The sequence below is a fragment of the Siphateles boraxobius genome, unplaced genomic scaffold, assembly GCF_051911475.1.
Source record: "Siphateles boraxobius isolate OS27281-9 unplaced genomic scaffold, OSU_SipBor_1 25, whole genome shotgun sequence".
NCBI classification, from domain to species: domain Eukaryota; kingdom Metazoa; phylum Chordata; class Actinopteri; order Cypriniformes; family Leuciscidae; genus Siphateles; species Siphateles boraxobius.
The window spans coordinates 15,263,829-15,288,069 of NW_027508866.1; the positions used below are offsets into that span (position 1 = coordinate 15,263,829).

Here is a 24,241-nt window from a genome sequence, read left to right on the forward strand (position 1 = left end):
GCGATTCAGATTTGTCTTGGCACAGCTACTAGACGATTTACCATTTCTTTTACTGTCCATGGTCAGGCGGAGCATGAGCAATATGACATCATATTGCTCAGAAAATCCAATTGGCCTGATTATTGAGAGTGTTTAGACTTTTTGAGGATTAAAAAAAAAGGAGTGAATTATTATTTTTTTCATTTTATGGTGGTGTCCACTCCACACACTGCAAAGACACATTTATATGCAAACAAGCGAATTTTGCATCCGATGACCTCTTTAATAATTATTAATTTAAATGATTTTTTTTTAAATTATTTATTTAAGATTAATATATATATATATATCTTTATATATATAACTATATATATAATACTATATATTATATATATATAACTTAACTAAAACAGCCCCATCTAGCTAACATCTAGCCCCAATCTGTTTTTTATTTTACCTATAATTTAACGGCCCTTTCTTAAATTATATTAATTATGACTGAACAAAAGGAAGCTGGAGCGCTGCTGGTGTCCCTTGTATCCTCTGGTGCTCTTGCTATGTTCTACGGATCTCAAAGGATAATGAGGGATTCTTGCACACATCTATTTTCAGAAAGGCAACAGATCGTAATACCTTACTGCATGCAAATAGCTTTCATTCCCCATGGCTTATTGATAACATACCCTTTGGACAGATCCAGAGACTAAGGCGTATATGTGATTCAGATCAGGATTTCCAAAATCAATCTATGGATATGCAGCGGTGTTTTCGACAAAGAGGTTATCAAACACAAACTCTCATTCAAGCTCATAATAGAGCCCAATCACTTGAAAGAAAGAACCTGCTTCAGTCTAGACCCAAAAGATTGTCAGCTCAGAAACCCTACGTTGTCACTCATTACAGTAGGGAGGCTGTCCGGATCAAAACACATTATAAAGAAAAACTGGAACATTATTGAATGTAACCCGACTCTACGGGAAATATTCACGGAACCCCCTGGGATCAGTTTTAGGAGGGCCCCCACTATTAAAGGTACAATATGTAGGATTTTTGCAGTAAAATATCCAAAAACCACTAGGCCAATGTTATATATTTTGTTTAGTTGATTACTTACAATATCCCAAATGTTTCAAACAATTTGTAAATCATGAGAAAATTACGATGTTAACCAAGGAAACGGGGCGTGTGAGCAGGGGTGAGGAGTCGCCAGTCAATGACGTCATATCCGCGTTACCCTCGGTTTCCGCCAGGTTTGACCTCGTACTGCCATAGTAACCATGGCGACAGACGTTGACAACTGGCCCGTTATGCCTAGCAGGACGCTCACGCTGTTGTTGTTAAACATTTTGGACCATGGCAAGCAGACTTTGAGACAAAAAGAGGACTAAAACGAAGATCAACATCTTTCGAGCTCCACGTCTGCGACTAACTTCAACTTGACAGAGACGCAAGTGTTGCATGTACTTTTAGACAGGTGAGCAAATGTACATAAAACAAATGTTATCAATGTTATTTAGTTCAACATGATGAAATGTTAGAATATGATCTGTATGTTATTCTAATGTTGATCTAGCTTAACGTACTTATTCTCATACAGCCAACACACAACATTCAACACACTCAAATGCCGTTTAGTGTGATAGTGTAACTGTTAGAGCAAGTGAAACAGCGCTGCGTTACCTCAAGTTTGATTTCCTCTAATAAATTGACCCGTGTCGGTAGAATGAAATGTCCTTATTCTTTTATATCCGCGGGACTTGCGTTGCGTGTGGCGCTGGTATACGTCTAGCAATCGCGCCCTGCTTCATACCACAGTCATGTTAAAACATTAATGTATTCACTCATCCATAAAAGATCCATCAGCTTGACGACAAGATCCATAATTCAGCTTAATGTGGAATATACGTCATCAGTATACACCTTGGTGGCGAAAAATCCTTGCATATTGTACCTTTAAAGACAAGTTAGTAAGATTATACCTCCCTGCTCCTAAACGTGAAATTTGGCTTAGTCAACCTAAGGGAAATTTTCCTTGCGGCAATTGTAATTATTGTGAGAATATGGCTAAAACTGACACATTTATGGATGTTTCCAGTAATAAGACTTTCACTGTTAACAGTTTTATAAATTGCAATACCACCCATGTTGTTTATCGATTAGCAACATGACATCATGACTTTGCGTAAACATACACGCCACTTTCAAGTCAAGTGGCGTGTCATCTATACGCATTTTGAGCTATCCGCGTGTATGTCCACGCCGAAATCTTTTGCGTGTATGTCTACGCCATTAAATGTCCGAGTGATTCCGAGTGTATGTGTACGCCGTTAAATGTCCGAGCGAAACGAAGCAAAATCTATATCTACATCTGTGGAGCGATCTTTTTTTTCCTAGGATGGTAGGAGAACACTCATAAATGGTATTAACCCCAGTGACGGGTAGGTTTAGGGACGGGGTTGGGGTAGGTCATATATCTATATATACATAATACAGTAATATAACGTTAAGTCAAAGGCGTTGATAAACACGCTGAAAAGCGATTATGCGTGTTGATAGCACGCCAAAAATGGAAATACGAATTGGCGTGTCATACATACGCCATTTCATGAGATCAGTCTGCGATTAGAGTGTACTTGTGGCTGTTTTTATGTAGGCCTCACTAAAAGCAGATTAAGAGACAGGGTAGCTGAGCATAGGTATGCCATCCGGACTGGAAATATGAATTATCCAATGGCCAAACAATATATAGACGCTAAACATGGAAGGGATTCGACCTTACGAGTAGTGGGGATTGAGGCTATTTACCTTGATGCCAGAGGTGGGAATATAATCAAACGCCTTAAACAAAGGGAGACATATTGGATCTATTCTTTGAGGGCCACTAGTCATCCAGGGGCCCGTTCTTCGTACGTTGCTTAAGGGGTTCTCAAACTTTTTAGACCAGGGACCCCTTAGAGCGGAGAAATTTCCAAGGACCCCCTCATAACAATAACTGTCTGTGATTAACATGCTTAAAACTATTTGTACTCTTAAATGCCATTGGAATTAATTACATTGTAATCTTTTTCACCCTAAAAACAAGACCCGTTTTATAGAACAGAAAAACATGCAAGTTTAAATCATGTTAAAACCACTTATACATGTAAACAGTGGGTCTTTTATTCAAATTGCATTTGGACTTAATAGCATTTACACTAAGTCTTTTATCTTAAAAGCTTTCTTAAAATCAACAGCAAGACAGCAAGCACAGGCTTGTTCTAATAAAACCAAACATTAAAATTCTCTAGATTAAAATTAAAACATTAACATTAAAATAATAGTTCACCCAAAATGAAAATTGTGTCATCATTTACCCTCAAGTTTTTCCAAACCTGAATGAGTTTCTTTCTCCTGGTGAACACAAAAGAAGATATTTTGAAGAATGTCAGTAACCAAACAGTTGATGAGCCCCATTGACTTCCATATGTTTTTTTTTTAAAGTACCAGAAACTGTTTGGTTATCCACATTCTTCAAAATATCTTCTTTTGTGTTCAGCAGGAGAAAGAAACTCATTGAGGTTTGGAACAACTTGAGGGTGAGCAAATGAGACACTTTTCATTTTTTTGGGCGAACCATCCATTTAAAATAACATTTAAATGATGTAATGTTTACGTGCATCCAATTTTAAATTAATGAACTCATTGGACCTTATATCAATGGCAGAACAATCAACAGATCATAACAGAATTAACACTGTTGCAGAACACATCCTAGTATTTAAAGCTCCAGTAGGTAGCTTTTGTAAACAAATATTTGTTAAAACTGTCATTATGTCCTGAAAGTAGAATATGAGACAGATAATCTGTGAAAAAAATCAAGCTCCTCTGGCTCCTCCCTGTGGTCCTACTGCCATTTGCAGAAATTCACCGCTCCCGGTCAGAAACAACCAATCAGAGCCAGGAGGAATGTCTTAGCAGTGTCAATCACGCTCGTGTACGCGCTGATCACCTCTATCTTGCACAGCGCGAGCGCGTACCTTCGTTCGTGACTCTCCTGTTCAAACTCGTTCATCCAAATGAACGAATCTTTTTTCGAGTCATTTCGTTCATTCAACGAACGAAATGACTCGAAAAAAGATTTGTTCATTTTGAACGAGGCTTTTTCGGAGTCATATCGTTCATTCAACGAACGACTCGAAAAAAGATTTGTTCATTTGTTCAAGTTAAACCAAACTTTTATTTTGGCGGGTTGTAGTGAATAAAAGTTTTGTATTGTTATTATTTATGTAGGCCCAGGGGCGGAATGTTTTTAGTAAAGCCCCGAATATTTTGCTACCTTGTCTTTCTCAGAGCAAAACAATTAATCAGAAAAACAAATGTGAATAATGGCGCTTTTCCACTGCATGGTACAGCTCAGAACGGTTCGGCTCGGCGCGGCACGGTTCGGCTCGCTTCGCCACTGCGAGGTACAACTCGGCGCGGCACGGCACGGCACGGCTCAGTTCGCTTTAGCTCGGTTGCTTTTCCACTGCAGTTAGTACCGCTTCAAAGTGGGTGAGATTATGTCTGATCGTTATAGTTTACCCGCTCCTCAGCGACCAACAAGAGGAACGTCTGCGCTTCTCGTCCACTGACCACGATTCAGCCATTTCTTTTTTGAAAGTTTTCTTTCTTCAAGCAAGTGAAGCAAGTAGTTTTAAAACAGGTACTACAGCGCTAGCTGTTACTGGCTATTAAAATCTAGCGGGTTTGATGTCTCGCAAATAGAATGACGCTGGTAGTGACGATTCTGTCTGTCTGACCAATCACAGTGCTTCCACGTCACATTTTAGTATCTGTACGGTACGCTTGGAACCTCAACAGAGGTGGTACCATTTAAAGCGAGCCGAAGCGAGCCGTACCGTACCATGCAGTGGAAAAGCACCACAAGTGAGCCGAGCCGAGCCGTACCATGCAGTGGAAAAGCGCCAAAGCGTGCCGTACCGAACCGTACCGTACCATGCAGTGGAAAAGCGCCAAATGATTACAGCTGCCGTGATTACCTAATCATGAAAAGTGCATATTACGGTTTTATTTATATTTTTCCCTTTGCATTAAAGGTACTTACAACGTGCGTTAGCAGCGTTGAGCATTGTAGCCAATCACAGACATGCCTGTTAAACGCATCGGCCAATCAGAGACATTTAAACGAGTCGCGTGCTGAAGATGTGTTTTGCGCGAGCTCACCGAGTTCTACACTTTTCGCAAACCTGTCATTATTATTGGCAAATAAGAGATTCACTGCAATGTATTTAATATGTTTGATGCTGCTCTGATGCACTCCATTACGCACCGCTCTGTTTGTTGGATGACAAAACGTTCAGCGGTCTAACGTTAGCTCATCAATGTCAAAATGATTAAAGAATGCGGGGCTTATTACCGTTCACACAAGGATGTTAACAGTGAACGAACGCCTGGTAAACTGTATAAAGATTTAATATTTGACAACTGTAATTATTTCATTAATAGGCCTAAAATAAGCCTTTCTTTTTATGTATTCCCTTAAATCGCTTTTATAATCAATTCATTAATTTAAATAAAAATACCCAATTTTAGTTTGGGCTAAAGACCCGAGTATCCACTGACCCTAGAACCGCCCCTATTTTTGCATCAAATTAAATGCTGAAACGTTCTCAAAGTGACTCATATCTGGAGATGACGCTCTTGTGTAAAGGCAAAAGGCTCATACATTTTTACCTATGTAGGTCTATGCCGCCTATCAAAGAGAATGAAAGCCCGTGTCCACCATATAAAACTATAAAAAGGGTAGGTTGTGACTTTTTAATCTCACAATTCTGACTTTAAAGTCACAATCACCTTTTCTTTTTTGTATTCAGTGGCGGAAACGGGCTTCCATTACAAATGACATAGGCATGCTACTAAACGTCTTAAACAATATTAATTTAAAAAAGTTTAAATAAACTGATGGATAAAAAAAAAAGAACTGAAAAATGTAAACCTTCCTCTTAGCTTTGATTTTACAACTAGGCTGTATATTCGCGGATTCACTCTTCTCTCTGTATGCGCGCGCGTTTGTGGGGGGAGAGAGCAGGAGCGATATGCCAAGAATTTCCCCGATGGAATGGATTCCGTTCATAAGGTACTAAAATTATTTCGCGGACCCGACTTTGAGAACCAACATCCGAGATCAAATGAGACATCCAAGATGATATCATCGTGCTAATCGTGATCCGGCTAATTGGGTTCTTCGAACACACCTGTTGTTTATGATTAGTATCGCTGGATTTAGTTATCTGAGATAATTGCGCGTTCATGCGCTGGGTTAAAAGGGGATATGTATCGACAGTAGAAACATTGATCAGCAACGCTGCTATTGGCTGTTCACCGTGGCCAAAGAGCGCGCTCAGTTTTTCACCGCAGCAGAGCAAGAGTTATTGCTTGAAGGATATGCAGAATTTGAAAACTTAATTAAAAGTTGTAACCTCAAATGTGCAAAAGCCAGGAGAGAGGGCTGGCAAAAAGTACCAAATTAAGTGTGTAGTGACTATGTTAAATGTTTTTATCACTTAGCCTATTACAGTAGGCATTTATATTTTTGTATTTTAACATCTAAATAATTAATAACTTTGTTCATTGTAATGTCAGTCATCACCCACCCACTACTAGAACATGGGAACAAGTAAAAGTAAATTACTAGAATATTTTATGGTAATTTGTACTTATAAGGCACTGCTAATAAATAGTTGCCTGTTTAAAAAAGCAACCAAGAAAAAGCTGAGAAAAAATGAAAAGAAAAACAAACAGGTGGTGGTCCTGCACCCCCACGTTATACCCAGGCAGAAGACCCTGGCCCATTGTGGAGGGCATCCCTGGGGGCCGCTCTTCCTCAGACCCAGAGGCCAGTCGCAGCAACACCTTCATTACTGGTAAATGAGCATTACATGATCCTAGTACACTGTAAAATAATTAGTTGCTGCATTAAATTAAGTAGGCCTATAAGCCCAATGGCTGTCCAGTCATATCAACTGTTAAACGTTGAGTAGTAATGAATTGCTTTGACTTGTGAAACAATTGTGAAACTACATAATGTAAAAAAAAAAATATGTTGCCATGAGTTATTGATCACATTTCCCCCAGTGTACTTCATTGCAATTAAATTGTGGTTTCCTCTTTTGTGCAGTATAAACAATACACCAACACTTTTATCTGTTCCCAAGAAAGAGTTGGCTGTAGCATGTGCAGGAAGACTTTTTCTAACTTTACATTAAAAGGGTAAAAGTACAACACTTTGCAATGCCCATTTTCCCCCAATGCACAGGGCAGTGAAGAAACCCACTCAGATGACTTGTCTTTTGGAGAAAGTATCTGTAAGTGCTTAAATAACTTTATTTCATTTACACTTGAGTACCTATTATTTCTGAATGCAATATGAGTTGCAGGAGTCCATATCTACAGAAAGGCCTACAGAAGAGTCTGCATAAAGCAGTGATACAGAGGTGGCCAGTGTTGTACTTTTCCTTTTAATGTTTGTTGCATATGGCTTGTGTTGACAGGTTTACCCCTAGTCCCCCTGCCCCACCACCCCACCCCTAGAAAATAGGGGTGTATTTTGAAAAGAGTATTTTGAAAAAAACTTGACAACTTAAAAAAAAACTGGCACTAGAGATAGAGTTGCTTCAAAGGAACTTCAGAGTAAGGGCTAATATTTCACACAGAGTATTGCTGACCTTGCATAATGCCTCTTATTGCAGGCAAAATTTTCTTTACAAAGAACAATTGAAATAAAAGTCAAGGAACGAACCATTTTTGTCTTGTCTTTTATTAATGAAAAGGTTTTTTTTTTTTCTGATGGTGGCAAATGTTGTGTAATATGGCACATGCAATGTCACAGGCCCTGTCAGGTGCAATAGTTGGCCAAAGTTAATTGCATTGTGTGCCCTTGTCCTGGCTAGAGCTGCATTGTAACTGGTCTGGGGTTTGGGTCAGGGAATGGGGTCACACAGTGAGGTTGATATTTATATTTTTCCTTACCACATTCAAATAATGTGCGTAATGTGAATCTCTGAAAATTGAGTCATGCACAGATCCATTTTGCTTCCACATTTGTGATATGGAACAGTCACACATCATCTAAGAGATTTTAGTCTGTCAACTGCCTTTTTTAAAAATTTGATATAATATTGATAATATGGAATATTAAAAATCACTATAGTAACTTGCCTACACACTTACCTTGTGATCCCCCTTTTGGTTCACAGAATCCCCTTCACTGCACTGTGTGGCCAGTCTATGGCACCAATCACATTAGGGAAGCCTGAGGGACATACTGTGTCATATTAATCCGCATGCTCACGATTGCATGATCTTCATTAAAAATTATAATGTACCTGCGTTGGCAAAAAAAACAAAACAGAAAAACTGCTATAGCCTACAAGTACAACCTTGGGTCTTAAGTGGCTTGGAAATGCCACAACCCCCCCCCCTAAAAACTGCTTGAGCGCAAGGTAAACTTTGGCACACAGTTTGTGCTGTTATTAAAGGCCAACTCCGACGAGTCGAATATTTAATGTGCGTTTCCAAAAAAATTATGTAAACGACATCCTCACGAGTCTTGAGAAAAATTATATATCTAAAAAAAGTACACTATCGCGCCGCGTTTAAAGACTTCCCTTATCACCTCTGCTTATTAAGTCGCGATCTAATCCTGTTTGAAATAAGCCTGCTCGCGAGCAGGGGCCTATACCATGAAGCCGGTTTAGGTTGCTAGCCAGCTATGTTTCAGTTTAGTTTGCGACAACCCTGGGTTTTAGGGACCATGAAAGTGGTATGGCTTTAAGCGGTGTTCATCACCATAGTAACTTACGCTACACGGCTAACCTGGTCCGGGGCAGGTTATGTTCCAGGTAAGAGGTTGCAAACCGAACTTGGACCAATCAGATGTGAGCAAAGTGACACATGTCTGATGCGATAAAGTCACTCAACCTGTTTCTACTCCAAATTAAAGGTCACTACATAGCAAATGATTTTTAAAGACAAAATCGTCTTGGTTTTAGTGATGCTTATTTAGAATAATAAATTTGTATGATTTAGATATTATTTATGTAATTATTATACCCTTAATCAATCACACATGTACAATTTTAGTTCATCAATTATTATTACGCAGTTTAAATGAATAAATATATAAAGTTAATATAAATACGCTTTAGCATCAATAGATGAAGCTATAAAATAACTACATGTGAGCTTAAATGTTCAATTCTCTCTATACCTTTATCAGCTGTATAAAATAACTTCACAACTTTTACTTGCACTGATATACAGTAGCGAGACTTTTTCTTTTAGTTGTCCTCTTTCATAGAAAGCTGTTTTCTTCTTGCTGTGTAAATTTGTTTAAATTCTTACTATTTTAATACTTTTATTTAATGAGTGAATTGCACTGCTTCTCTCACAAGAAATTAATCTGAGTTTCACTCTTTCTCAACATGTGATTGGCTGTTCGATACTGATGTAACACCTAAACTCAGGATCAAAGCCTGAGTTGACAGAGAAAGTTGATGATCAGCATCATGGTACCAACAAAGCCTGGTTGGATTGGTTTGGTTTTGTCAACTCAAAACTAATCCTGTAACCCTGAGTTTGTTCAACTACCATCATGGTACAGGCCCCAGGTTCAAGCTAGCGCACCTGTTGCTATGACAGCAAGTCTAGCATGAGCTTCGAGGAACCGAACAATCCAAGATCATGCCAAATCGTCAACAATCAAATCCAGCTAACTGAGTTAGCGACGTACGAAGAACGGGCCCCAGGTCTCAATGAAGATTTTGACCTTTCACCGTTTTTGTAATTGTTGTGTTTCAATGGTCATAGTGTTTTGACTAGTCATTGAATGCAATGCCCTACATATTGTGTGGAGTACTCTAGATGTTTGTAGTGGTGTTACTCCAACTTTTCCACTTGGATATCTCTTATTTTGCCTTGTACTTGTATGATTTAACTTCTGGCATTAGACATGACCCGAACTACTGCCTCTAGTGGCCAAAATGTGTGTTGCAAGTGCCATACTGGCACACCTGAAACCAATGCAACTATAAAGCCTGTTTTATGCTTCTGCGTCGAATCGACGGCGTACCCCGGCAGTCCCCTCTGCGTCGCCGCGAACCCCTCTCCGACCCCTCCGCCGTAGCTCCACGTGCACCTCCAAAAAATTGTAACTACGCGTCGAGGCGACGCAGACCCCAAGGGCTGTGATTGGTCAGATGTACCGACGATGCAACGCAACCTGACGCAGAACCATAAAACGGCCACGACGCTGTAGGAGTGACGGCGTAGCTACGCTGTGGAGTTGACGCAGTAGCATAATGAGGCCTTAAAGTCCCTGTAAAGGCAATTCTTAAAAAAAATTCTAAATACATTAGAAATGTTAGAAAAGTATTGCTAAAACATATTACAAAGACTGTGAACTGTGAAGTACTGAATTGTGGAGTTAGACCATTAAACAGTTTTTCACCATTGCTATTTTCCGGATTTTTTGGGCGGGGCTAAAACGTAACAATCCCTAACAATATAACAATATAAATAGAGCACATTAATAACATCTGTTTGCCGCTCAATCGCGAGTTACTGTCAGTATTATTAGTTACTAGCAGTCAGCCTACAGTTTGCTAGCTAGCTATGCAATCGTCACGGAAATGCGTAGGCCTACTACCTGGATGCGGTCACGTATTTCCGATAAACGATCACATCAAGAAGGGGTGGATTAATTTTGTGAAGAGCCACCTTGATGGAGAGCTGATCGAGGATCACCGCAAACACCCGCCTCTGTAGTGATCTTTTTACACGAGATAGTTTTATAAACTTTCGTCAGACACAACTGGTATTCACTAATAATCCGCTATTACTGGTGAATGGGGCCGAACCGACTATCGCCCGCCTCGGCCTTCATCCTCCCGTCGCGCTGACAACAGGTGAGTGTTTACTTCCCGCGAGTGGGCGTGGTTTCAGCTCAGTCAGCGGACACGCCCCCAGCGTTTGAGAGCAGAGACTACTGCTCATTTTTTCAAGATATAGATAGCTTATTTTATGTAGGCTACTTGCCGGCTTTTTTTTATCATTCAAATTTGGCTGGGTGGCTAATAACCCATTTTTCTGTGGTGTGACAAACTCAGAACACATACTTAATTTTGATTTTACAGGGACTTTAAGTATTGCTTGATTTTGTCTGTTTGTTACCAACACCCTGATAAAGGCCAGTGGGCCGATACGCGTTGGTGTTTTTTAATGGTTTAGCCCTCGATCAAATAATAAAGGCTTTTTTACTTTTGTAACCCACTGAGTGCCTGGACTTGGATTTTTTTCCAATTTTTTATTATATTAATTATGAGTTTTATTGTGTTATTGATAATAACTAAATCATAAAAAAATGATTAGAAATGACCAAAAACTTTTAAAGTTTTAATTTATAAGATTGTTTAATTAGTTGTTTGAAACTCACATAAGAGAGAACTATCATATGCATATTTGGACCTTTGAGATATTGTGTGACAACTACCGGTCTAATTGAAATCAACCCACAAATAGACTGATTCTAAACCCCTCAGGCTAAATGCAGAGCAGCTGTTTGATGGACTGCAGTAGATCACCTGTTGAGGTGCTTTGATGCTCATCAAAGGCTTCATGCAGGGAGTTCTTTCTCTGGCCCATCTCATCTCATATGAATCGCAAACTTAATAATGTAATGTCAGAGTTTACAATTCAAAGGGACAGAGATGAAGCCAACTGATGCTCAGAAATCTCAAAAGCAAAGAAGTGAAATCAAATATCTCCACGTAACAGTGTCCTTAAGATTACAAATACTACTTAACATCCCATCAAATCATGTGGTAACCACAACTAATCTCAGAGACCAGGGGCTCGTTCTTCGTAGCTTAAAACATCCGAGATCAAATGAGACATCCAAGATGATATCATCGTGCTAATCATGATCCGGCTAATTGGGTTCTTCGAACACACCTGTTGTTTATGATTAGTATCGCTGGATTGAGTTATCTGAGATAATTGCGCGTTCATGCGCTGGGTTAAAAGGGGATATGTATCGATAGTAGAAACAATGATCAGCAACGCTGCTATTGGCTGTTCAGCATGGCCGAAGAACGCGCCCAGTTTTTCTCCCAAGGAGAACAAGATTTTTTTAATGGAAGGTTATGCCGAATTTGAATCTTTAATTAAAACGACAGGGAACACCTCGAAGTCTGCAAAATCCAGGAGAGAGGGCTGGCAAAAAGTAGCAGACAAATTAAATGCGTAAGTGCTGTCCATGGTAGATGTTTATATCACTTTCTACAGTATGTATTTTTGCATTTTAATAATTTCATATTTATTTTGTTCTTTTATGTCAGAGCCTCCGCGGGACCCACTAGAACATGGGGACAAGTAAAAGTGAAGTACTAGAACATGGGGACAAGTAAAAGTGAAGTACAAGAATATTCTACAAAATGGTAGCCTTCAATTCTTATACTGTCTTTATTTTAAAAAGCCAATTTTTTCCTCTTTTTAAAAGCCACTGTTAAATAATGTGTTTGTCTGTTTATAACAGCCACCAAGAAAAAGGCTGAAAAAAAAAAAAAACAGGTGGTGGTCCTGCACCACCACATTATACCCCAGCAGAGGAGCTGGCCCTTGGGTTGAATGAAAACCGACCCATTGTGGAGGGCATCCCTGGGGGCAGCTCTTCCTCAGACCCAAAGCCAGGGACCAGTAGCAGCAACACCTTTATTACTGGTAGGCTAAATGAGTTTTCAATTCTCTTAGTACACTGTAAAATTATTTGTTGCTGCATTAAATGAAGTATAATCCAAATGGCTTGTACAGTAATTTAAACCGTTTGTGAAAGTGAAAACTTCTAAACTTTTAGTTAATATAAAATATATTGCCATGAGTTATTGATCACATTATATTTTTTACAGTGTAGTTAATTGTAATGACAATTTTTTTTGTTCCCCTCTTTTGTGCAGTTTTACATAATACACCAACACTTTTACCTGTTCCCAAGCAAGTGGTGGCTGAAGCATATGCAGTAAGTTGTGTCCTTTTTCTAACTTGCATAAAGGGAAGAAAGTGCAACACTTTGTAATACCCATTTATTTCCATTGCACAGGACAGTGAAGAAACTGTCTCAGATGACTGTCCTTTGGAGGAAGAACCTGTAAGTGCATAAATAACTTTACACTAATTTGTATATACTTGTGTACCTATTCTTTCTGTCTGCAATATGAGTTGCAGGAGTCCACACCTACAGAAAGGCCTACAGAAGAGTCTGCACAAAGAACTGATACAGAGGTGGACAGTGTTGTACTTTTACTTTTTACTTTTGTTGCATGAGGCATGTTTTGACCCTTTTTCTTTAACAAAATGACACAGGGTGACATCCGTTCCCTATATAAACGGCATCTTCAACAAAAAATCGAGTATTTTGACCTGAAAAAACACAAATTAAGAGGAGAAATTGAACTTGACAACTTGAAAAAGAGAAAAATTGCACTAGAGATAGAGTTGCTTCAAAAGGTCCTTCAGAGTAAGTGCTAATACATCATTTGACACATAGTAGTATTGCTGACTTTACATAACTATCTCTTATTGCAGGCAAAGGATGACTTGCTGGCTTTTCTTTATAAAGAATTGTTTAAATAAAACTCCAGGAACTAAGCATTTTTGTCTTGTCTTTTATTACACATTCAAAAATGGTGTTCCACAATTCTGTCCCGTGCAGCTCTGCCACTAGGTTGGTCCAAGTGCACTGGCTGGAGGTCATCATCAGGCTGCACCCCCACCACAGGGGTCCTCTCCTTTCTGATAGTGGCAATGTTATGCAATATGGCACATGCAACAATTATGTCACAGGCCCTGTCAGGTGCAACCCTCAGACCCTTCAGACACTGAAATCTTTCCTTTAGTTGCCCAAAGGTCATTTCAATGCGTGCCCTTGTCCTGGCTAGAGCTGCATTGTAACGGGTTTGTGGTCCAGGGTTTGGGTCAGGGAATGGTGTCATGAAGTACTGCCTGCAGGCATAGCCCCGGTCACCAAGCAGGACCCTGTCAAAATTCCCTGTATAATGGAAAAATGCAGTTTTGTTAGGCTCAGCATAAGTGTGTGTAATACTGTGAGCTTGACATTTATAAGTTCCCTTACCACGTTCAAATAATGTGCATAAATGTGACTCTCTGAAAATTCTTGAGTCATGCACTGATCCTGGCCATTTTGCTTCCACATTTGTTATATGGAACATAGAGTCACACACCATCTAAGAGATTTTAGTCAGTCAACTGCATACTTTTTGATTACATTCATTTTTTTATGTAATATATTACTAATCTGGAATATTATAAATTGTAATAGTAACTTGCCTGCACATTTACACTGTGAACCCCCTTTCGGTTCACAAAATCCCCTTCATTGGGCCCTGGTGGGGCCTTGATGGGGACCTGTGTGCAGTCTATGGCACCGATCACGTTAGGGAAGCCTGAAGGACACATACTGTTAGTCATACTTTTTGGCATGGTCATGATTGCATGTCATTAACAATTATAAATGTACCTGCAATAGCAAAAAAATGCTTTCTCTTGCAAATGCAAAAAAATTCTGCTTTACAACCTGGGGTCTTAAGTGGCTTGGAAATACCACAAAACCCCCTAAAAACTGCTTGAGTGCCAAGTAAACTTTGCGAATGGCACGACAGACAGCACTTTTCACTAAGTTCTCTGCATCTCCAATAGTGTAAAGGAACGTGCCACTCGCAAAGAATCTCAGGGCAATGCACACAGTCTGTGCAGTTGTCAAAGCCCGACTCCTCCGTGTTGAACATTTAATGTGTGGTTCCAGCAAATTAATGATGTAAATAACACCCTCACGAGAAAAACGATATCTCTCAAAAATTACACTGTCGCGCTGCGCTAAAGGATCCTGTCTATCCTGCAATACGCGATTAATTCGAAAAGCTCTGCGAATTATCCTCGCATCTTCCGCAACAGGTTGCTGTCGTAAAAATGGACAAGACATGGCTACGGCAGACTTCCCGTATCACCTCCGCTTATAAAGCCGCAATCTAATCTTGTTTACATGAAATAAGCCTGCTCGCGAGCAGGTTCAAGCTGGCGCACCTGTTGCTATGACAGCAAGTCTAGGATGAGCTTCGAAGAACCAAACGATCCAAGATCATGCCAAATCGCCAACAATCAAATCCAGCTAACTGAGTTAGCGACGTACGAAGAACAGGCCCCAGGCCTGATCGATATTCTGTAATAAATCTGCAAAGTCTTTACTCGCATACAATTTGCTGTTGATACAATCTGGAGATGCTTCTGCAATTGGGGAAATAGAAGAGGTGTCAGAGGGGAACTTTCTCTGTTGTTTATTTAAGTTTTTTTTAAATACCTATAAATTATCATATATTATTATATATTTAAACTTTTAATTGTCTCCTTTTTAACATTGTTGAAAAGTTATATTTGACAATTTGGGTTTGTTTTTCTAGAGTTTTCCCCTCTGTGAATTTTTTTTCTATTTATACAAGATAGATAGATAGATAGATAGATAGATAGATAGATAGATAGATAGATAGATAGATAGATAGTCATTCAAAAGTTATTTTTTATAAAAAAAATATTGTATCAAATGTTTTTAAATTGTTATAAATGATTGGCAGATTTATATTTCAAATAAAAGCTAAACTTTGAACTTAGTTTTCATCAAAGAATCCTGGAAAAAAAAAACCATGGTCCACAAAAATATTGTTTTCAACATTGATAATAATTTAAAATGTTTTTGAGCACAAAATCTGCATATATAATATTATTTCCAATTTCGAAGTCAACTTTTGATTTTCCATTCAAATTCCTTTAATATTTTCCTCTGACCTATAAGTATTTATACTGTAAATAAAAAATAAAAAAACCTGAATAACAAAATTAGATGGAATATTAAAATGAGTTTTTAGATAATGCATCTTGAATATTAGCAAATGTTTTCACTTATTTTAGGCAAAGACTCAACTATTATTTTAATTTTCTTATTATTGTTCTTATTATTTATTTTTGATGTCCCGTGACCCTGAGTAGAAGAGGTGGAGAATGGATGGATGGATTTTTTTTACTGTGTATTTTGAGCAATGATGTCCAATGGGACAAGGATTACTGATGCAACCATTGCCCAAGTGACACAATAATCCTTTCAGAGAGGAAAGAGAGAAAGCAAAGGTACAGAGATACACACATCTGTTCTTCCAAAAGGAGAGGGACAGAAAAAAAAATCAGGCCAGGCACAAGCTGCAACTTCTATTAATATTTATACATCAATCTTCTGCTCTCTAGCCTCCCCAAAACTTGTACATATTTATATCAGGGGAGGGTAGCTATTTTGATGCAGCAACTTTGCACGTTAAAATATAAATAAAACATGATGACAAGATGACCACTGCTGTGATGTCATCGATACAAAGTCTGCCCGATTCAAATTAACAGAAGAAGCAGTTCCCTGAAAAAAAAAAAAAAGAGAAAATACAAAGTGAAAGAAAAAGCTGGATACGAGCACGACATAATGCTCTCTGAAATGCCAAATAAGAGTTGCTTCCTCTCTGCAGCTGTTGAGTGAAAAGCCATTAATGGCACACAGGGCCATGCAGCAGCCTGTCATTTCGCACAATGTTTACTTGCTGAGTCATTACAGGAAGATTTTCTCATACAGCGGAAGCATATACTTTAAAATCAGCCGAGGCAGACTCACATTAAATACCAGATGTACTGGGAATTGTAAAGGTCAATGGCACTGGATGATAATTACTACAGAGTTTGGGTTTATATGTCACCTGTCATTTTTGCTTTCAGAATTCGGTTCAATTAATTGTTTCTTAATTCATTAATTGTTAACTGTTTTACCATTTAAAATCAACTAAAAAACCTAGAATAAGATGTTTAATAGCAGGTTACATTGTGACGAGTTGCCCCACTATTGGTCTACACACAAAAGTACACATCAAAAATGCAGTGAAAAAATGGTAATATATGAAACAGTGAAATATTATTACAATTTAATATTAGTGTTTTCTATTTTAATATATTTTAAAATGTAATTTATTCCTGTGATGGCAAAGCTGAATTTCCAGCATCATTATTCCAGTCTTCAGTGTCACATGATCCTTCAGAAATCATTCTAATATGCTGATTTAATTCTCAAGGAACATTTCTCATTATTATCAATATTGAAAACAAATGTGCTGCTTAATATTTTTGTGGAAACCATTGTAGGCCTATTTTTTTATAATGTAGCAGCCTTTTTAAAGGGAAAAAGGACATCATTTATTTGAAATAAACTAAAACATAAACGTCGTTACTGACACTTTTAATCAATTTGAAAATGGTACTGTTCAGTGAACTATTGGGAAATAAAGGTGAAAATGTTCTATAGATTTTACCTTGTTTGTTTTTTTCAAATAGATTTTGTGACCATATAGTGCCTTTCTAAAAATAAACGTACCATGATAGGCTTTTCATCGGAGTAAAAAGTGTGACAACTATCTCTGATCTTCGTTATATTGTGTAACCTTTAGATAGTCAGTAAATAACTAATCATTATTAATCAGTCATCTTAAAATTCTTTTTAAATATGTATCTTCTGAGACAACACTGCCTCCCTCTGGTAGTTCTAATTAGTAGTTCCCAACAAGGGAAAAATAAATACCCCAATTTAAATCCGACCAATGACATGATCACCTGATGCAAATCAATTAACTCCAAATTACCATAGGCAGGGTGAAGAGTGAAATATGAGTCTGACCCACAATGTCCCACAGCTTTTGACCAAGATGAGCTCATTAATGTGGTATTTGCTCTTTGTGATTTTAATAACCTCTCCAACGGTGCCTGCAAAGTCCTCGGCGCAAAACGTGAAGGTATTTGACTTTTAAGTGTAAAAAATGACGCATCCAGATCATTCAATAACGTTTTGAAGAACAGACTTTTTCATGCATGTAATGAATCATTGTAATCATTGATCAGGTCGACGCTTGTAATATTACCGGCGTCTGGCGCAATGAGCTGGGCTCCACGCTGCGTGTGAAGGCGGAGGGCTCAGAGGTCAGAGGTGTGTATCAGACCGCAGTGGAGAGTATGAGCGGCGCCGCAGGGTTAGACCGCACGGCCCAAATCCTCGGGATAGTTGGCGACGGGACTCAACCTACAGTTTCATTCTCCGTGCTGTGGGAGAGAGGTAGGCCTACAATGCACTTAAGTAAACACACATTCCCTCAACAATATTTACTTGGTTAGGGGTGACTGGTCAATGTAACACTTTTAACGTTAGTCAAAAGCTGCTGGGCCAGCATCACATTCATGTGGTTTAAGGCTTTATTAAAGTCCATGCATACCAGTACCCTAAACCTAGCCTTAAAACAATGCAAATATAGTGTTAGTTGCATTATTCGGCAGAACGGCGACCGGAAGTAATCATTTGACTGACAAAGTAACCACAATACATAAAGAGGATGGCGTAACGTTAATGGATAATTTAACAAAATACAAAAAGTATTTAAAAAGAGTCATTTTAAAATCAAGATAATGGTTGCTTTTAGCATTAGATTGCATACAGATACAATTAAAATGTTACATAACCATAAAATATAACATTTAATTACTTATCTAATCTGTTAAATCAGCTGTTCCTGTAGTAGACTGTTACAGTACACTTTAACCGGTACTTTGTGACAGTAGAACGTCACGATGTAGCAGTTAAAGTCGCGCATGCGTAGTAGAACGCCGTTGCCGTTCTATCTGCAAATCAATGTTGTTTAAAGTCACTTTTTTTTCAATTAACTCAATGTTTGTTTGTTTTTTGCGCTATATATCTCAGACTTTGATATACCATTCCCATAGGCTATTTGCTATAAATTAATAGTTTTGTGAAGATGTAGCGTTTATCATACTCTTTAAATGCATACAAAGATACACCAGATTTAGCATTCATCTAATTTGTGGTAATCATATTTACTTGAAAATGGCTACAAAGTCATATTTCAGCTGAAAGATGTTGTCACCAACTTTCACATGGCTAAAATATACACAGTATGTGTTCTGAAATATTTTACAAATTATTACAAATTTTTAAATGCTCTAATCTAAAGCACATGAAAATATGCATGTCCAAATATGCACATTTTAATGTGGTGATAGACTTTTTTCAGTTGAGTTGTCAGTAGTTAATCAAATAATAAAAAAAGAGTATTCATATAAAAAGCTTAATGCTTCGGTTTAATGCATGGATGAGTTTCATTGTTAAAAAATAAAAAAATAAACCGATGAAATGCCACCACTTTTGTAGAATGGCTTACCATGGTAACCACGCTTGGCTATATGCCAAACTAACTTGCCTTTTTTATTGTCAAGAGTAAGACGCATGGTTACTTTTGAATGGACGTCATTGGGGAGAGCTTTTTGACAGCATAATGATGCTGCTACTGCATTTATCAGCAGTGCTTAAAAAAGGCAACGTTTACCCCCCCGCTTCCTGCTGGTAAATGGTAATTGTTAAACTATGGTTGTTTTTTGTTTTGTTTTTTAAATATAATTTTGTTGACTTTGGTTAGGAACACAATCCTATAATGTTTTTGCGTATTTGCAGGCTCATGCTTTTTTTTCACTTGACTCAATGGTTGTTTTGCGCTATATATCTCAGACTTTAATATACCTTTCCCATAGTCATATTTCAGCTGGAAGATGTTATCACCAACTGTCACATGGCTAAAATATACACAGTATGTGTTCTGAAATATTTTAAAAATTATTACAAATTTTTAAATTCTCATCTAAAGGGCACGAAAATATGCATGTCCAAATATGCACATTTTAATGTGGTGATAGACTTTTTTTTCAGTTGAGTTGTCAGTTGTTAATCAAATAATAAAATAAGGATTCATATAAAAAGCTTAATGCTTCGGTTTAATGCATGGATGAGTTTCATTGTTAAAAAAATAAAAAAATAAACAATGAAATGCCACCACTTACCATGGTAACCACACTAGGCTATATGCGGAACTAACTTGCCTTTTTTATTGTCAAGAGTAAGACGCATGGTTACTTTTGAATGGACGTCATTGGGGAAAGCTTTTTGACAGCATAATGATGCTGCTACTGCATTTATCAGCAGTGCTTAAAAAGGCAACGCCCCCCCCCCCCCCCCCATTGCTTCCTGCTGGTAAATGGTAATTGTTAAACTATGGTTGTGTTTTGTTTTTTAAATATAATTTTGTTGACTTTGGTTAAGAACACAATCCCATAATGTGTTTGTGTATTTGCAGGTTCATGTTCTGCCTGGGTTGGTCAGTGCTTTATTTTAGGTGACGGTGCACAAGTGCTGAAAACGTTCTGGATGTTGCGCAGTGTAGCCGACAACTTAGCTGGTGACTGGGGAAGTACCAGGTAAGCTGTGTGTAAATTCAAGGATTTCTTTGAAATGTCTATTGAATGTCGCTGACTCCATGTCTCCCTCTTTTTTGTATTCTAGGTTGGGAGAAGATCTTTTTTTCAAGACTTAAATTTCAAATTAAATCTGTAATAGATTCAACGTCATTTAAATTCCTTGAAGGTGTTTTTTCAAGGAGTTTGAGCTTGTAGAGTTAAACCTACTGAGACATTTAAAATCCTTGTATAAAACCCTAAGGCTTAATAAAAGACAGAACAAAAAAGAAACCACAAAATGGTTTGTGACAGTCTTTATAGTCTGACCAGCCAATATTTCTTCACCTTTAGGCTGACATGTCGTCTTTGAGCTTTTAATACTATCACTATACCAAGTGTTGTTGGGTATAAAAGTGATTTTAATGTTAAAGGACTTGTACAATAATTATGTTAAGCTCAAATTAAGTAAAATCATTCATAGGCTAATTTCCTCAAAGTGTAAACTGGTGCTGTTTGAGCCTCCCATCCAGGTCTACATAGCAACGTTGACTCAATCAGTGGTGTGAGTTTAGGGATTCGAGTGGTTCAGAAATGGAATTGAAAAATGCAGCACCAAACAGAATTTGGAAATTAGCTTCCCAATTCCCGAGGACTCCACCGGCTCCCTTCGGCCACCGAAACCTTCAACTTATCTGCAGGTAGTCTAGTGCAGTTTAAATTATGCATGATCTTGTCATTTCAGTTACAAATGCTGCTTGGAGATGGAGAAACTAGAGTAAAAAAAAAAAAATCATCCAGTTTACACCGTGGCAGAATATATGATGACCTGCACTACTGTTCAGTTTTTCCAACCTGGTCTCTATGGGGCACCTTCTCTTAACTGATCTAACCTGAGCTGGACATTTCATCCAGCAGCTTCAGGATTTAAGAAGGTTACATAATCCATTTGATTAAAATTAAATTAATGCAGAGACTTTAGATGATGCCAACTTTGGTTTGACGACACACAACTGTCAAATATTATCTTCAAATGTAAGAATGTAATTACAATCTTCATTCATTGCCTAACATGAGAGTAGCAGGGCAAGAATGGTTCTTATATTTTCCTCAAATAATTACACAAGCTATAAATGTACGCTATACAAATAAACTCAACTAATTTTTTTATATATTTTAAACCAAGTATTCACAGCAGCATTGTGGTTTGAGTGTCTTGCCGTTAATTTATTATTCCCTAAGCTTGATATTCACAATTTTATTGCCTTATGCATGTTTGGACATTGTGATAATGAGGATTGAGTAACTTTTAATGGCCTAATGAACTAATTTCTACACACTTTTGGTTCTGTCTCTTTCACATGAACGGTTCTGCAGCCTATTAGTCAAGATCTCTAAGGCCTTGCGGTGTAGCGCATGGTTTAATACAGCTATCTGCGCACTCCCATTGAGAACAGCATGCTTCAGGTGATGGGTCTGAGCCAAAACTATTGCTATATATACCCACAATTGGTATGTACAAGGCACTTGAATAAGTCCCAAAAGGGGCCTAATGTAGCCAATTAATCATTGTATTCTTCAGGCAGGAGACTTCATGAGCATTTTAAGTACACAGGGTCTTTGGTGGCTGGTTATAGATGAGATATGCCAGATATTAAGGCACGCACATTCAATTTCAGAAGAAACTTATGACTATCAGTAAGGCACGCTAAATAAACTATTGGTGGTAGTAACAGTGCAAATGAGTCTTTGGTAAGGCAAGAATGGTTCTTAAAATGTTTTGTTTAAGTCACAAATCTTGTTGCGCATCTGCTCTAAAATTAAATACTGGGTCAATGTATCTGTATCATGTAATGTTATTTATTTGCCTTAAAACTTGGGATGGACCAAAATTTAAATTTTAGCTGGTAGTTGTCATGGCCAATATTAAAATTAATATTTTGTCTAAAAAAATGTATATGCTAATGTGCATTTTAGCTTTTTCCCTGCCATTGAAGATATTTTCCATCAATTATGTTGCAATAGGCTTGTTTGAGACGCGCCTTGCCTCGCTTGAAATATATGCAAGTCATAGTCAGCAAGTTGTTTTCTAACATGCTTTTGATCAACGCAGTCGGTGGAGAGCAACTGCGCTCGACGGCAGAATTCGACACGTCTGCCTTGCGCTCGCGAGAGTTTTTTTGACATACATCAGCATGACATCAGAGCAAGGCGGACCGCACTCAAGGGGGGAATCCATCAGCCGGAAACTGAAGCCGTCCTTGTGGGCCGCCATTGTAGCAGACCATCACTTACTGTTAGCATTCCATTGACTCCCATTCATTTTGGCGTCACTTTGACAGCGAATAACTTTACATCTGAGGCGTCCAAAGACTTTATTTGTCCATTACTTTGTATCTTGCGTTATGGCCCCATAGAAGCCGTTTTTGTAAAAATAGGCTAACGATTGCTTCACGACTCTGTCGCACAGTAGAGAAATTACCGTATAGACAGGAGGAGAAGCTTGCAGGCAATCTTTTACTGTCTATGAGACAATCGGGTGACATGGAGGCATAAAGTCAAGGGAGAAGCCCATCGGTAGAGAGTCCATAAAAGCAACGGGACAAAATATTTCAACAACGTTTTTGAGGAATTGGAAATAATTCGGTATGTGGCACAGCTACTAGAAGATTTACAACTGTCAGACAGGTTGCTCACGTCACATCTACGTCATCAAGCTCAGTTTGAGCCTGCGCAGTACGCTCAGCCATCAGGAAGTCAGTGCTTCTAATGCTTCTAATGGGCTTCACTTTTCTCCGTTGAAATCAAGGGGGTCGCTGTGTCCATTTCTTTTACTGTCTATGGTTCTGCACAGATTTTGCTCATCTCAAACAAGCCTAATGCTGCCTAGCCATTGACATAATTTCTGGCAAACCATGTTTTCAACGTTATGCAGTAATGGGTGCTATTACGCAACTTTTGAAAGAGTACAGAATCTCTGGATCAAAACACAGGAGAAGAAGCAGAAACGGGGGCATAGGCTTTGTCCGAAATTGCCCCCATACCCGTAAATAGGGCTAACATTTGTAGTGGTGTCCGAAACCATAGTGGATGTTCTCAAGTGCACTCATTCAATTACCCAATGCACTGCAACAATTGTATACTTAACCTGCTCAAAGGCTAGAAAATACCCATAATGCAATGTGAGAGTCACGTGCTGAATGTATTTTGGTGTCTGACTAGAAGATGGCGCCAGCAGCTGAATCATCCATCCATCCATTTTCCAAACCGCTGGTCAAATGTGGGTTCATTGTAATATCATCCAGGTATGTAGAATGTAGGCTATAATAATAATTATAATAATAAATTTTATTTGTAATTTGCTTTCTCAAACTCAAAGCACTAATATGAAACATATTTTTTTAGCAGTTGTAAAGTAATTGCTTATTCAAAATAAGAACATACTCAGGGCCGGACATGCCTATTGGCGAACTGGCAGCCGCCGAGGGCTGCCTAGAGATTTAAATTTGCATACAATGTATTCATTTATTTTTTGGACATTCGTTTGGAATTATTGCACTTATATCAACAAAGTATCATCCCATTAGTTATTTTAAATCTAAATTACCTCTCCGTCATTGTACCTAGTGCTACCGTTAGAGCTGCAGTTGAGCTTGTGTCTGCCCTAGAGTGTATGCGATTTCATTCGCAGCCAATGCTTACGTTCATGCAAGCTAACGGGATCATCAAACATTAAATAGCATATCAAAACTGCCTAACGTTACCGAAAGAACTGTTGAACCCAAGAGATAGATGTGCAAACTTTGGGGGCGTTGATGGAATTACAACATTTACAATGTGCCAT

The 24,241-nt window shown here is 38.3% G+C and overlaps 1 protein-coding gene and 1 long non-coding RNA gene across 2 annotated transcripts; both read left to right on the forward strand.

The window, feature by feature from the left end:
- Window positions 1-12,155: 12,155 nt before the first annotated feature.
- On the forward strand, window positions 12,156-13,128 carry LOC143750061 (uncharacterized). Its single transcript, XR_013207102.1, has 6 exons — window positions 12,156-12,261; window positions 12,357-12,396; window positions 12,434-12,455; window positions 12,554-12,738; window positions 12,972-13,033; window positions 13,115-13,128. It is a non-coding gene; the product is annotated as an uncharacterized LOC143750061 (long non-coding RNA).
- Window positions 13,129-17,997: 4,869 nt separating this feature from the next.
- On the forward strand, window positions 17,998-20,699 carry avd (avidin; the record flags this gene model as incomplete). The annotated part of the gene is made up of 3 exons (XM_077243905.1): window positions 17,998-18,217; window positions 20,301-20,421; window positions 20,507-20,699. Coding segments are annotated over 3 exons (372 nt in total), but the record flags the coding sequence as incomplete, so codon positions are not given.
- Between the last annotated feature and the right edge of the window lie 3,542 nt (window positions 20,700-24,241).